The 13,103-nt window shown below is 40.3% G+C and overlaps 1 protein-coding gene across 3 annotated transcripts; it reads left to right on the top strand.

The window, feature by feature from the left end:
* The first annotated feature begins 3,105 nt into the window (after positions 1 to 3,105).
* SETD9 (SET domain containing 9) lies at positions 3,106 to 11,066 on the top strand. 3 transcript variants are annotated; one of them, XM_053590297.1, is made up of 6 exons: positions 3,106 to 3,567; positions 4,983 to 5,350; positions 6,747 to 6,870; positions 7,134 to 7,249; positions 8,109 to 8,214; positions 10,700 to 11,066. In XM_053590297.1, the coding sequence occupies exons 1-6, from the start codon at positions 3,470 to 3,472 to the stop codon at positions 10,785 to 10,787; spliced, it is 900 nt and encodes a 299-aa protein (XP_053446272.1). In that variant the 5' UTR covers positions 3,106 to 3,469; the 3' UTR covers positions 10,788 to 11,066. The 3 variants fall into 3 exon arrangements, with proteins under 3 accessions (XP_053446272.1, XP_053446273.1, XP_053446274.1); XM_053590299.1 differs by having other exon boundaries at positions 3,434 to 3,567; positions 5,123 to 5,350; XM_053590298.1 differs by lacking the exon at positions 8,109 to 8,214 and having other exon boundaries at positions 3,401 to 3,567.
* The last annotated feature ends 2,037 nt before the right edge of the window (positions 11,067 to 13,103 follow it).

Here is a 13,103-nt window from a genome sequence, read left to right as displayed (position 1 = left end):
AGTGATTTCTTTTATCTGTTTGCTTGCCCTAATTTTCCTTTCACTTCCTCTTGCTCTTTAAGTTCTTGTGCCTGTGGAAGTTGTGGGCGGGTTTAGACGGATTGAACACACGCGACCACTTGCCGGTTTTCCACGGATTTAGTCCTCCTCTTGGGGTCCAGAAGTCTCTCGCTGACTCCCTGTATCCTCATAGGAGTGATGATAGGCAGTTCCCACCAGCCAGAGACGCCTGGAGTCCTAACTCCCCAGACTCACGGTGCCCAGATGCAAGGAAGCTGTTACTCGGCTGCCATCTTGCTCCGCCTCCAACACAAGGAAATTCTTAAAATTTTTTTTATTGAGAGATCATGAAAATACAACATACCAGAATTCGTAGGATTCAGCTAAAATAATGCTTGGAGGGAAATTTATACCTTTAGATGCTTCTATTAGAAAAGAAAAGACAAAAATCAGAGACCTAATATTCTATTTTAAGAAACTAGCAATAGAAACCCACAGTATATAAAATAATAAAGAACAGAAATAAAAAAAAAAAAGAAAAGAAACAGGACAATTAATAGTCAAAAGCTGTTTCTTTGAAGATTGGCAAACCCAATGACATGAGAACACAAATCATCACAATCAGGAATGAAAGTGGATTATTACTATAGATCACACAGACATTAAAAAGATAGTACCATGGGGTGGCGCCTGTGGCTCAGTGAGTAGGGCACTGGCCCCATATACCAAGGGTGGCGGGTTCAAACCCGGCCCCGGCCAAACTGCAAAAACAACAACAACAAAAAGATAGTAAGACAATATTTATGAACAACATTATACCAAGAAATTTGATAATTTAGACAAAAGAACAAATTCCATGAAAAATACAACTTAACAAACTAGACATAAGACTAAACAGAAATTTTGAATATCCCCATAACTTTAAAATAATTTGACAATTTGGCATTATCAAAGCAAAAAAATTCATCGCATTAACAGAAGAACAAAGAGAAACTATCTGGTCATCTCAGTAAACAGCAGAGAAAAGCATTTGATATTCATCATAAAATCTAAGATAAGCAAAAATTCTTGGAAAGTCAAAAATAGGAGAGAACTTCTTAAAACTCCATAAAGTATATCTATCATAAAATTACAATAAATATTAAACTTGAAAATCTAACCACAAAAATAGAAGAATATATCTACCCATATTTGTAGATATATTTTGTTTTCATGAATATGGGTAGATATATTTTGTTTTCATGAATTACTTAGCTAACCGAAATTTTATATTAATACCATAAATACAAAAGCACTGGAAAAATATACAAAAACTGCTTTTGTTTTTTTCAGATAAGTATAGTACCATAGGTAAGAATTCAACTAGTTCTCTTTGGTTCCTTGTAATTTTGGAGACTAAAAGCACTTTGTATGCCATTTATTAACACATTCTGGAACTGAATTGACTCCATTTAGCAAGTCAGATAAATATGGATTATTCCAAATTAGTAAGCACAGTCTGAGGGAAAGACCTCTAGAGTTTGTGAACATTCTGTAAGTTATCAGAGTGAAATAAATAAAGACATTGCAGATACTCTTTCCCTTGATTTCTTCCAGAATAGAGCAAATTAGTCCTGAGGTCACTGGCATTTGCCTGGATTTTCACTATATCTGAGATGTTCAATTTCAACTTTAGGTTCGGATTCATCCCCACTTTCAGACAATGAATGGGAAGCCAACTTTCCAACCTAAGGAAATGACACTAACACATTTACCTCTTAATAAACAGTGATTTGAAATGGTTAAGATATTCTTGGGCGGCGTCTGTGGCTCAAGGAGTTGGGTGTCGGCCCCATATACAGGAGGTTGTGGGTTCAAACCTGGCCCCGGCCCCGGGCCAAAAACTGCAAAAAAAAAAAGGATATTCTTGTAGTTTGCTCCCATCAAAACAGAGCTTTGTACAAACCTGTCCTAAATGTGTGATGTGTGTGTGTGTATGTGTGTGAAAGAGCAATTGCAAAAGTCCTTTCAAATTTTACCTATTAGGCCAGCATTAACCCAAATACCAAAATCAGGTAAAAACATTACAAGTAAACTACAGAACGATGTTCACAAACAAGATGCAAAACTTCTAAACAAAACTTTACCAAATTGAATCAAAAAATACTTATCTTAAAGGAATAATACATCACGACAAAGCTATAGTGACAGCAGATCAATGGTTGCTTGGGGATTGAGGGAGCTGGATAGAGGGATTGCAGAAGGTAGTAAGGAAACTTTTGGGGATGACAGATTTGTTCACTGTCCTGATTGTGACAGTTTCACAAATATATCTGTATGTCAAAAACTTATCAACCTGGCTCAGCGCCTGTAGCTCAGCAGCTAGGGCACCAACCACATACACCGGGACTGGTGGGTTTGAACCCAGCCCGGGCCCGCTAAACGACAATGACAACCACAACAAAAAATAGCCAGGCGTTGTGGCGGGCACATGTAGTCCCAGCTACTTGGGAGGCTGAGGTAAGAGAATCACTAAAATCCAAGAGTTTGAGGTTGCTGTAAGCTGTGATGCCACAGCACTCTACCAAGAGCGATATAGTGAGACTGTCTCAAAATAAAATATTCAGTTTATTATATTCCAACTGTACTTTTCAATAAAGCTGTTTTTAAAAACATGTTTTGCCGATGTAATTTTGCCCTTGAGTGTTTAGAAGAATGAAGAGAAAAAATGGAGTGAAAACAGGGCATCTCGCTCTGTCGCCCAGGCTGGAGTGCAGTCGCCTGATCATAGCTCACTGTGACATTCCAACTCCTGGGCTCAAGCCATCCTCTGGCCTCCGTCTTCTAAAATGGCTGGGATTACAGACGTGAGCTACCGCGCTTGCACTATTCGATTATGTGAATACATTCGAAAAAGTCACAACTTGGTAACTTTTTGGAACATGGGTTCACTTTGGTGGAGGGCCTGAGGTCTAAGGTAGGACTGCAACTCTTGTTCCGGAAGAGTCAGGCTCCTGAAAGGCAAACGAGAGGAGCGTCGGGGAAGACAGAGAGCTGAGCGGCAAAGGAGAATCCGAAACAGAGCGCAGCGGGGCCAGGGGGGCAGGCCGCGCAAGGCTTGAGAAAGAAACTCGGTGCTCAAGTCCTAGGATGCGTTCTCCAGGGCACTATACCCACGAAGCCCTGAGACCCACCCTCTGCGCACAACCAGGACTAGTGTGGGTGAGCGCGCGCGCAAGTTACACAGGAGACAGGAGGAAAAACAAGGAGAAAGGGACCTCCTTCCAGCTCTACGCGCCTCTGCAGCGGACTGAGGTCAGAAAACGGGCAAGGACCCAGCCGGAGCAAGAGCGGTCGGGCGGTGCCAGACACTCTCGGGGCGGAAACCGCAGGGGCGGGATACCGCGGCTCTGCTCCTCCCGAGCCGGGGCGGGCCCGAGGGCGACCCGCCTCTCCCGCGCCGACCTGGTCACTGCCCCGCAGGGCAGCCATGTCGCGCCGCCTGCTGCGGGGTCTGTGGCAGCGATGGCACCGTTACAAGTACCGCTTCGTCCCCTGGATCGCGCTGAACCTAAGCCACAACCCGAGGTGAGAAGGCTGGGCGGCCGCACCAGATGCGCCTCCCAAAGGCTCCGGGACGCCGCCACCGCCGCAGAACCACCCGCCGGCGGGCAGAGAGCAGCAGCCCAGTAGCCAGAGGGGGCGGGCCCCGTGTGGGCGGGTCTAGGAGGGCGGGGTCTGAGTCCAAGTCTGGGTTTGAGGCAGGAGAGCGGGCTAGCGGCGGGTGGGGCCTGTGGTGGGCGGGGCCGGGCCGGGGCGGGCCGCGGCGGGTTCTCGGCCTGAAGCCGGCGCTGGCCTTAGGTGGGCGGGGCCTGCGGCTTCTCCCGGCGACCGCCGCGCTGCCAGGCCTGCCAGGCCCGCGAGGTCCCGGCTGCCCGCGGGTAGCTGTGGGCGTTCCTTGTGAAGTCCGCACTGGCTGGGGCGCTTGGATCTGAAATTAAATAGAAACTCTAAAAGAAGGACCCTCTTACCACATAAGAGTGCGCGGCCTTCCGCCGAGGCATTGTTAGGAGCTTGAACTTCCTCAGAAAAGCCAAAGCGAGGTTTATTTTCACACCTCCATACGAATGATTTACGTGATGAAAGCAGCCCAGCTTGTCTGTGAGAATACCTTGGAGCAGCCAACGCATAAAAACGTGCAAAAAGCGACTACAAACACGTCGGGTTTTGGACGCGCTAGTTGAGCAGGTCGCCCTGGACGGCGACACTTGCCGGCATTATAAAGGGTGCGCTGGTGGTCAACACTAGGCCACCTGGAAGGGCAGTTAACGAAAAACTGGGAAAAGCCACAGTGCTTTCCAAGTTTCATACTAAAGAGACATGAATTCAAGTGCATCATTACTAAAGAATTATGAGGCCCTGTAGTTCATGAGTAAAATAATACAATTAGCACAATTGCAAATTATGTACTAAAGTTGTGGAAATAAGTGATGCAGTCATTAAAGAACGTGATACTCCAGGAGAGAATGTAACAAAGTATATAATGTTAAGTTTGTCTTTGAAACTACATGTCTGTATAAAAATAAGCATTGAATATGAGGATTCGCCTTATGTGATAACACGCAGGTGATTCTTGGGTGTAGTAGAGGAGAGAGCTGAGCTACAGTTCTGCTTCTGGCTCTCCCACTTACTGGCTTTAGGACCTTCGGCAAGTTTTCTAACTTCTCCAAGCCTGTTACCTTGTCTGCAAAAATGGGATAATGGAAGGATCCAACAGCATTTGGTACAGACTGGGCCTTTCATAGATACTGGGTACTTGTGTGGGTAGTGTTGGGAGTTAGGTAAATAGAGCTACCCGCAAGCTATTCTTTTCTGAGTTTTATGCCCTTTGAACACATCAAAATAATCTTGTAGTTCATTGAGGCCACTAAACCGGAAAGCGTGACGATAGCCTAGCTTTTATCATTTGAAGGGTGGTAAATAGAAACTTTTCCTATTTTCAGGACCCTCCGATATGTTCCAGAGGAATCTAAAGACAAAGTTATCTCAGATGAAGATGTCTTAGGAACATTACTGAAAGTTTTCCAGGCTCTATTCTTAAATGATTTTGATAAACAATCAGAAATCTTGACTTTGCTTCCAGGACCTGTTAAATCAAAATATCAAGACCTACTGGCTCGCGAACATCAAAGGGTGAAGCTGCTTGAAAACAGACATCAGCTGCAAAATATCTTTAAACCAGAAGAAATTCTTTATAAGACATTGGGTTTCAGTGTTGCTCGAGCAACTAGCTCTTTGGTTTCCGCTGGAAAAGGTGTCTTCGTTACTAAAGGATTGGTACCAAAAGGCGCGGTTGTATCTATGTATCCTGGTAACAATATGATTAATACTTTGCCAAGTTTCTTACATACTGTTTAATATAAACTCAACCTATAATCCTTAAAGTGTTGAATTAGAAACTCAGGTTTCCATAGATTTTTAAAGTTTTGATTTCAGAATAAACTGTTTGTAAACTATGTGTTAGAAAGTATCCTGGAGTATTTTGGGGGGTAGAGGGGATAAATACATTTTTCTTTTAATGAAATCTTTCTAGTCAGTGTTTAAATTTAGAAAATAATATGCACAAATTACTTAGAAAGAACTAGAGAATAAGTTGCTTTGGTTTAGTTGATGACTAAAGATAAAAATGGTGTGGCTCAAAATTAAAAAGTTTAAATCTGCAAATCACTGAATAAAGATCTTTGCCGTTTCTATACTTGGAAAGTAAGGCAACTTCTTTGGGAAAGATCATTGTCTAGAATGCTCAATAGGACGTTATTCATTAAACAAACATTATATAGGCTTAGTGCCTGTAGCTCAAGCAGCTAAGGCACCAGCCACATAGACCAGAGCTGGAAGGTTTGAATTTAGCCCAGGCCTGCCAAACAATGACAACTACAACCAAAAGATAGCCTGGTATTGTGGCAGGCGCCTATAGTCCCAGCTACTTGGGAGGCTGAGGCAAGAGAATTGCTTAAGCTCAGGAGTTGGAGCCATGGCACTCTACCCAGGGCGTTAGCTTGAGGCTCTGTCTCAAAAAATATATATATATGATTTTTGGTATAGAGTGTGTATTTGAATATTTGAATCAGCTAGACCATGTTTTTAAAGAGTCATTCTGCTATTTTCTAATTTTACATCCCTAAACAAGAAAGTCTGAGTTTCTTGCTGTAAAGCTAGCTCCATAAAGACTAACTGGAAAAGCCAGTAAAACCTGACAAATTAATACTAAAATAAGTTATTAAAATTTATTTAGAGTATCTACTTCAGTAATCTACTTAAAATTTAAATAGATTAACATGCCTGGCACGAAGGAAACGCCTGGTAAATATTAATTTTCTTTGTTCCAACTTTGTCAGAAAATGGAGTAACAGCCCGAATGTCAGATTCATCTATTCCCATGTATATCTACATTATTAAATTATTAGCAAAAACATTTTCAAAAGACTTTTTAGGAGAAGTCAAATAACAGTCTACTTTAAAGAAATGTGTATGGCTTTGTAAAATTGAACTTAAAATGTGATGTTCATGTTATTATTAACCAAGGGAGTTATATTTTATTCTGCTGTGTGGACAGGTTTGTTCTGTGTCCTATCTGGTATTGGACATTCACTCTTTAAAGGGGAAAAGTAACCTAAGAAAATGTGATTATGTTTCAGAGAAAGGTTTTTACCACACTGTTTATGATTTTTCCATGTTGCTATACTATGTCTTGTCTTGTGTAATAGGTACAGTATATCAAAAGTATGAGCCAGTCTTTTTCCAGTCCATTGGAAATCCATTTATTTTTAGATGCCTGGATGGGGTACTCATTGATGGAAATGACAAAGGAATATCAAAAGTTGTGTACAGGTAAGTGATGCCCACATTCAAATTTAAGTATGGTATCGGAGACAGAACCACACTTACAACGTTTATGACCAGCAGCATTTGTACTTTAAATAAAAATTTATTTAGACAGCTTCTGTGTAACAACGCAGTTGTCTTGTGGATTAGACAAAAGTCTTTTTTTAAGAGAAATTGCACTTTTAAAATTCTAGGATAATTTGTATTTTTAATTCTGTTTTTAAGATACAGAAAAATAACCCCATAGTAAATGCTTTCACCTATTTCAGATCTTGCAATGGGAGGGATCGACTTGGCCCTTTAAAAATGAGTGATAGTACATGGCTAACATCAGAAAGTCATAATCCCCTGGCTGTAGGACAGTATGTCAACAATTGTTCAAATGGTAAGTAAGATCATAGAGCTGTGAGATAAAATAGAACATGGTTAATTCTACTCCTTTGCCACATGACTGAGCGGAAAAGGCAGTTGAGTGTAACATCTCAACTATTCGGAATCCTTAAGTAACTATAACTTTTGGAGGGAAGGTATCTGGAGGGCAGAGAGAGAATTTAGGGAAACAATGATACACATTTGGGATTTTTAATTTACTATTTTTGTTCTGATTTTGCAGTGAATATAGGCAATTGATAACAACTGCCCATTTGGTCTTTTTTTTTTTTTTTTTTAGCATTTTTACATAGTTAGAGATTATTTTGTCAATGCCTCAGTGTAGCCTTACAGATTAATTTCCAAACTGGTATTCTCTTTCTATTGCTAAGTTTGAGTCACTTACCTTCTTTAGGACTTTAACTTTCCTGTAGGTAAAAGTTTGATCATCTGGTTACATTTAGCATAAGTTTTTGTTGTTAGGGAGAAGTAAACTACAGGCCTCTTCTATTTAACCTTTAACCTTTTTGAGTCTCTATTTCTTGGTATAAAAAAGTAAACAATATAATTTATACATGGTATATAACATGAACATGTGTTTATTATGTTATATGTATATAAAGTAAATAATAAAACATGTTTACTTATTTTGTTTTATGTATTATTTAATATATGTAAGTATATATTAATATATAAAATGTAACAGTTTCATTCCTAATGATTTATTTGGAAAAAAATCTGGAACCTAATAGTAATTATTTTGAGCATGTTCCAATAATTTAAAAAAAAGGATACATCAAGCATTATAATTCAATACTGTTTTCTATGACCTTGTATCATGGTTCTTTTTCAAAAAATTTTGTGCTTGTCCCTAGACAGAGCAGCTAATGTCTGTTATCAGGAATTTGATGTGCCTGCAGTTTTCCCTATAGAACTGAAGCAGTATCTTCCAAACATTGCCTATAGCTATGACAAATTGAGGTTAGTCTTCTAAAAAAAGCATTTCCTATCTTACGCTGTACTTAAAAAAGTATTGTCTAATTAAAAGATGTATAGAATTTGGAGTAAGATATTTTTAGTGAAAAATTAGAGGTGACTTAGGTTTTTATGTTATCACACCTTAATATGTTCATGTAGGCTTATTTGAAATTTTTTTTTTTTTTTTTTTTTTTTGAGACAGAGCCTCAAGCTGTTGCCCTGGGTAGAGTGTCATGGCATCACAGCTCACAGCAACCTCCAACTCCTGGGCTCAAACGATTTTCCTGCCTCCACCTCCCAAGTAGCTGGGACTACAGGTGCCAGCCACAATGCCCAGCTATTTTTTGGTTGCAGCCATCATTGCTGTTTGGTGGGCCCAGGCTGGATTTGAACCTGCCAGCTCAGGTGTATGTGGTTGGCACCTTAGCTGCTTGAGCCACAGGCGCCTAGCCGGCTTATTTGAAATTAAAAATTTTTCTTTAACTTAGCTTATGCTGCTTGTTATTACCCATTTTTATTCTATGTTATACTTTGTAAGTGTTAACCTTAAAGTTTTTTTTTTGTTTTGTTTTTTGAGACAGAGTCTCACTATGTCGCCCTGGGGAGAGTGCCATGGCATCACAGCTCACAGCAACCTAAAAGTTTGGGCTTAAGCGATTCTCTTGCTCTAACCTCTCAAGTAGCTAGGACTATAGTCACCCACCACAATACCCGGCTATTTTTTTTATTGCAGTTGTCATTGTTGTTTAGCAGGCCCAGGCTGGGTTCGAACCCGCCAGCCTTGGTGCATGTGGCCAGCGTCGTAACCACTGAGCTATGGGCGCCGAGCCAACCTTAAAAGTTTTTTTCATATGATTGTTGTTTTTCCTACCCACAAAATCATCAAATATATTTTTACTTTAATCATTTCTAAGTATCATGCTCTCTACCTCACAAGAAAGCATCCAGTTGCAGAAAGAGGCCAAATTACACTATGATTTCTTTTGCCCGTTTCACCATTAGGTTCTGAATCCTTATATTGAAAATAAGGATTATATCCAGAAGATACACATGTTTATGTAATATTTATTTTTTGCTTATTAAGTGGAGAGTCTGGGAATACTCAAATAACAGTCTTTACATACAAGTAATCCTGAAAAGCTGAGTTGTTAATAATGCTGTAGATCGAATATGTAATCTATGTATCATTTCACTGAGTTGCTAGCAAACCTCATTTTATACAGGTTTTCAATTATCCTTTTAAGATGAATGATATTCATCTTGGACTATACACAATGCTTTCAATTTGATAACTTTTATGTCTCTGTACATGTTTGTATGTTTAACAATTGGGTTTTCTAGGCTAGGTGCAATAGTTCACACCTGTAATCCTAGCACTCTGGGATGCCAAGGCGGGTGGCTAGCCTGAACTTGGGAGTTTGAGACCAACCTCAGCAACAGCGAGACCTTGTCTGTACTAAGAATAAAAAAACTAACTGGGTGTTGTGGCAGGTGCCTATAGTCCCACCTACTCAGGAGGCTAAGGCAAGAGAATTGAGCCTAAGAGTTTGAGGTTGCTGTGAGCTATGACGCCATAGCACTCTACCCAGGTGACAGAGTTTCACTCTCAAAAAATAAATAAATAAATAAATAAAAACAAAAAATTAAGTTTTATTACCCGTATACTCTGGGGTAGGATGCCATTAGAACTTCGAAAGCGTACATATAACAGACATGTGTCAGAAAGATTTGTTTTAATTCCAACTAATTTTAAATAATATTTCCATTTTTCAGAATACACGTTACAAATTAATAAAAGAATGTTAAACTATAATGTCATTTAAAAATCCTTTTTGTGTCTCGGCACCTGTGGCTAAAGTGGCTAAGGCGCCAGCCACATACACCTGAGCTGGCGGGTTTGAATCCAGCCTGGGCCTGCCAAACAACAATGATGGCTGCAACCAAAAAATGGCCAGGCATTGGGCGGAGCCTGTGGCTCAAAGGGGTAGGGTGCCGGCCCCATATGCCGGAGGTGGTGGGTTCAAACCCAGCCCCGGCCAAAACTGCAAAAAGAAAAGAAAATAGCTGGGCATTGTTGCGGGTGTCTATAGTCCCAGCTACTTGGGAGGTGGAGACAGGAGACTCCCTTGAGCCCAGGAGTTGGAGGTTTTTCTGAGCTGTGATGCCACAGAACTCTGCCCAGGGTGAAAACTTGAGGCTGTGTCTCAAAAAAAACCTTTTTGTGATACCAGTATTGAGGTCCTAAATATAGGACCTCCAAAGAGGTAGTCAATTGTATGAACCTTTTTTAAGATATAGACATAACTCTAGAGTGCCTATATCAAGGATAAGAACTATTTCCTCAGGGAAATCAAATGCATAAACTAAACATAAGGCACCTGAGTAGAGAGAAAGATACATGGTATAAAACCCATATTATTTATATTAAAAATATGAGCTTGTATCTGTCAGTAACCTGCCTTTTGTATATTTTCCTTTTTGTTTTCAGCCCACTTCGATGTGTCGTCCTTGTCGCACTGAGGGACATCAAACAAGGAGAAGAGCTTTTTTCAAATTACTACACAATTGTCAGCTAACTCTGAATGGGAAAGTAGGTTTTCTACTCAGCTACTGAGTAATCTTAAATGTTTTTTGCTAATCACTTCTCTGAGTTCCACCTGTAGAGCAAATATTTTGAGACCTAATTGGAGTAGGAATTTTTTTGTTTTTGTTGATATTATATTTATGTTCCAGTTTCATGATTAAAGCTTTTTACTTCATTACAATTTTAAATTTATAATGCAATTAGAATTTTAATTGAGCTTCACCTAAATACACAATAGCTTATTAAATTAAAACTCACTACTTGAACTTATTTCAGTTTTTCTTTTATTTATTTAGTGTAGCGCTGTGGTGATTTATAAAATTTTAGCCACGCACCAGCAATTCTTGTAGTACTGTTGATGTGTACAAGTAAAGAATGTCTATTGTGTTGCAATGGGTAAACTGGTATGTATGTATAATTTAAAGGTTGTTCCAGCTGGGTAGGAGGAAAATGTGAGATTATTTTCTATTCTCTTTAAGCATTTCCACATCAAAAAAGGTTGGGTGGAAAAATGCAAGAGATTGTTTTCATATGGAAATCTAATTAAAATACACGTTGGTGGGAGGAATACCTATTCTCCATGTCTCAGGTATTCATATGGAGGGCTTCCATTTGTAACACTCCTCCCCTCTCTCTCCACCCACTGGAGGAAGCGACTTTCTGAGTATGTTTGGAGAACTGGACACTGATGGTCCACACCCTCTGTGGACTCTGCTGCTAATGTGTCCTGGGCAATTCTCTGCCTTGTGCAGGGAGTAGCCTGTAGCCAGCCCAGCCAATGACAGAATGAGTCTAGTTCAGAGGTGGAGCTGGAGCTCTGAAGCTCTGAAGCTGGCTTCCCCAGAACTTTATTAGCAATAGTTACTTTGATTTCCATAGACCTGACTCCTGTTCCAACCTCAGTTCTAAATTTGGATAGGAAGGAAGGTGTTATTTATTGGGCCCTGAAATCTTCACGAAACCTGTATAACCAGATTCTAACCACCTTCGCTGCTGTGCCACCAGCTTTACTCCAAGTTTATTGCAATTCCAACAGCCTACTATTTGCCTTAACTCTCTCCATACCTGCCCCCTTACAGAATACATCACCAAGAGTGATTCTTTTAGGTAGGTGAGTCAGATCTGGACATGCTGCTCCTCAGAGTCCTCTTCCTGTCCTGGATAAATGCTGACGTCCTTTGCATACATGACCTAGCTGCTCTGTACCTCCCATATGCTCTCCTGGCTCTTTGCTCATTCCATCCCAGGCATACCTGCCCAGCCACTCCCTGAACCTGCCAGGATCATTCCCACCTCACCTGTTCCTTCTGCCTGCAGAGATCTTCACCTAGATGGCCACATAGCTTACTCTTACCTTTCTTGTCACCTTGCCTAATCACCTTATTAAAGTTGAATCCTGAGCTCCCACCCCAGTTCTCTCCATTCCACTTCCTTATTTTTCTCCATAGCACTTATCACTAGCAGGCTCAAAAAGAACACTTTATGGAAATTATGGCCAAAATTATTTCTAGTACCCTAGAAGTCACTAGAGATTATTCTGCTTCTACAAGGCTTCTCCCTCCCTCAAAGCCTGAAATACTGTGTAGCTCTCATGGGGCATTGGACTGGCTGTACTGAAGTACTCGTACTTGTCCCCCTCTGGAGGTTCCTTCTGTGTATGTGTCCACCACACAAGCCCTCCACTCCGATGCGCTTTGGCGCCTGAGAATGAAGGAATAGGTTTTAGACCAGTAACCAAAAGCAGAGTCGTTTTTGCTTTCATTCTAGCCCCTTCTTGGCCTTGTACAAAATTGTGATATGTGCAGTCTGATCACTGCATATTGACTAAACTAGATACAGCTTTGGGGATAAGCTTGTGAAATTAGGCTAAGGCAAGATCATTAGCTTGAAACACAGATTTAGGAAAAATGTGACCAGGCTCATTGAAACTATGAATAGTACGGATAAGGAAGACTATTTGATCATAAATATAGTCTGTCAAGTAACAATTGATCAAATTTCAGATACCATGTTTTCCTAAAAGATCCAGTTGCCTAGAACAGTGTTTGAACATAAGGTTCAACAAGTGTTTCCTGGATTGATCTAGAGGTATAATCTTTAAGATAGTTAAAATTTGGTTATAGATGGAAAACCACCTTAGAGGATTTAAAGAAAATTTCCCTATCACCTTTATTATTTATGTGTCAGATGTCTTACTGCATTTAAAACCAATTTAACAGTGATTTAATAACTACCTATTTGGTATAGCTAAACATTCATTAAGTAAAAAAATCTATTTTTGGCAAATACTCACACAAACCAAGAAAAA

This window comes from Nycticebus coucang, chromosome 1 (assembly GCF_027406575.1).
Source record: "Nycticebus coucang isolate mNycCou1 chromosome 1, mNycCou1.pri, whole genome shotgun sequence".
Classification (NCBI taxonomy): domain Eukaryota; kingdom Metazoa; phylum Chordata; class Mammalia; order Primates; family Lorisidae; genus Nycticebus; species Nycticebus coucang.
Note: the sequence above shows the minus strand (reverse complement) of the source record. Positions and strands in the feature narration are given on the sequence as shown.

Coding starts and splice junctions, on each gene's coding strand:
- SETD9 (XM_053590297.1), top strand. CDS start 3,470: ATGTCGCGCCGCCTGCTGCGGGGTCTGTGGCAGCGATGGCACCGTTAC. Junction 6,871..7,133: donor ATATCAAAAGTTGTGTACAG/GTAAGTGATGCC, acceptor CACCTATTTCAG/ATCTTGCAATGGGAGGGATC. Junction 8,215..10,699: donor TATAGCTATGACAAATTGAG/GTTAGTCTTCTA, acceptor TTTTGTTTTCAG/CCCACTTCGATGTGTCGTCC.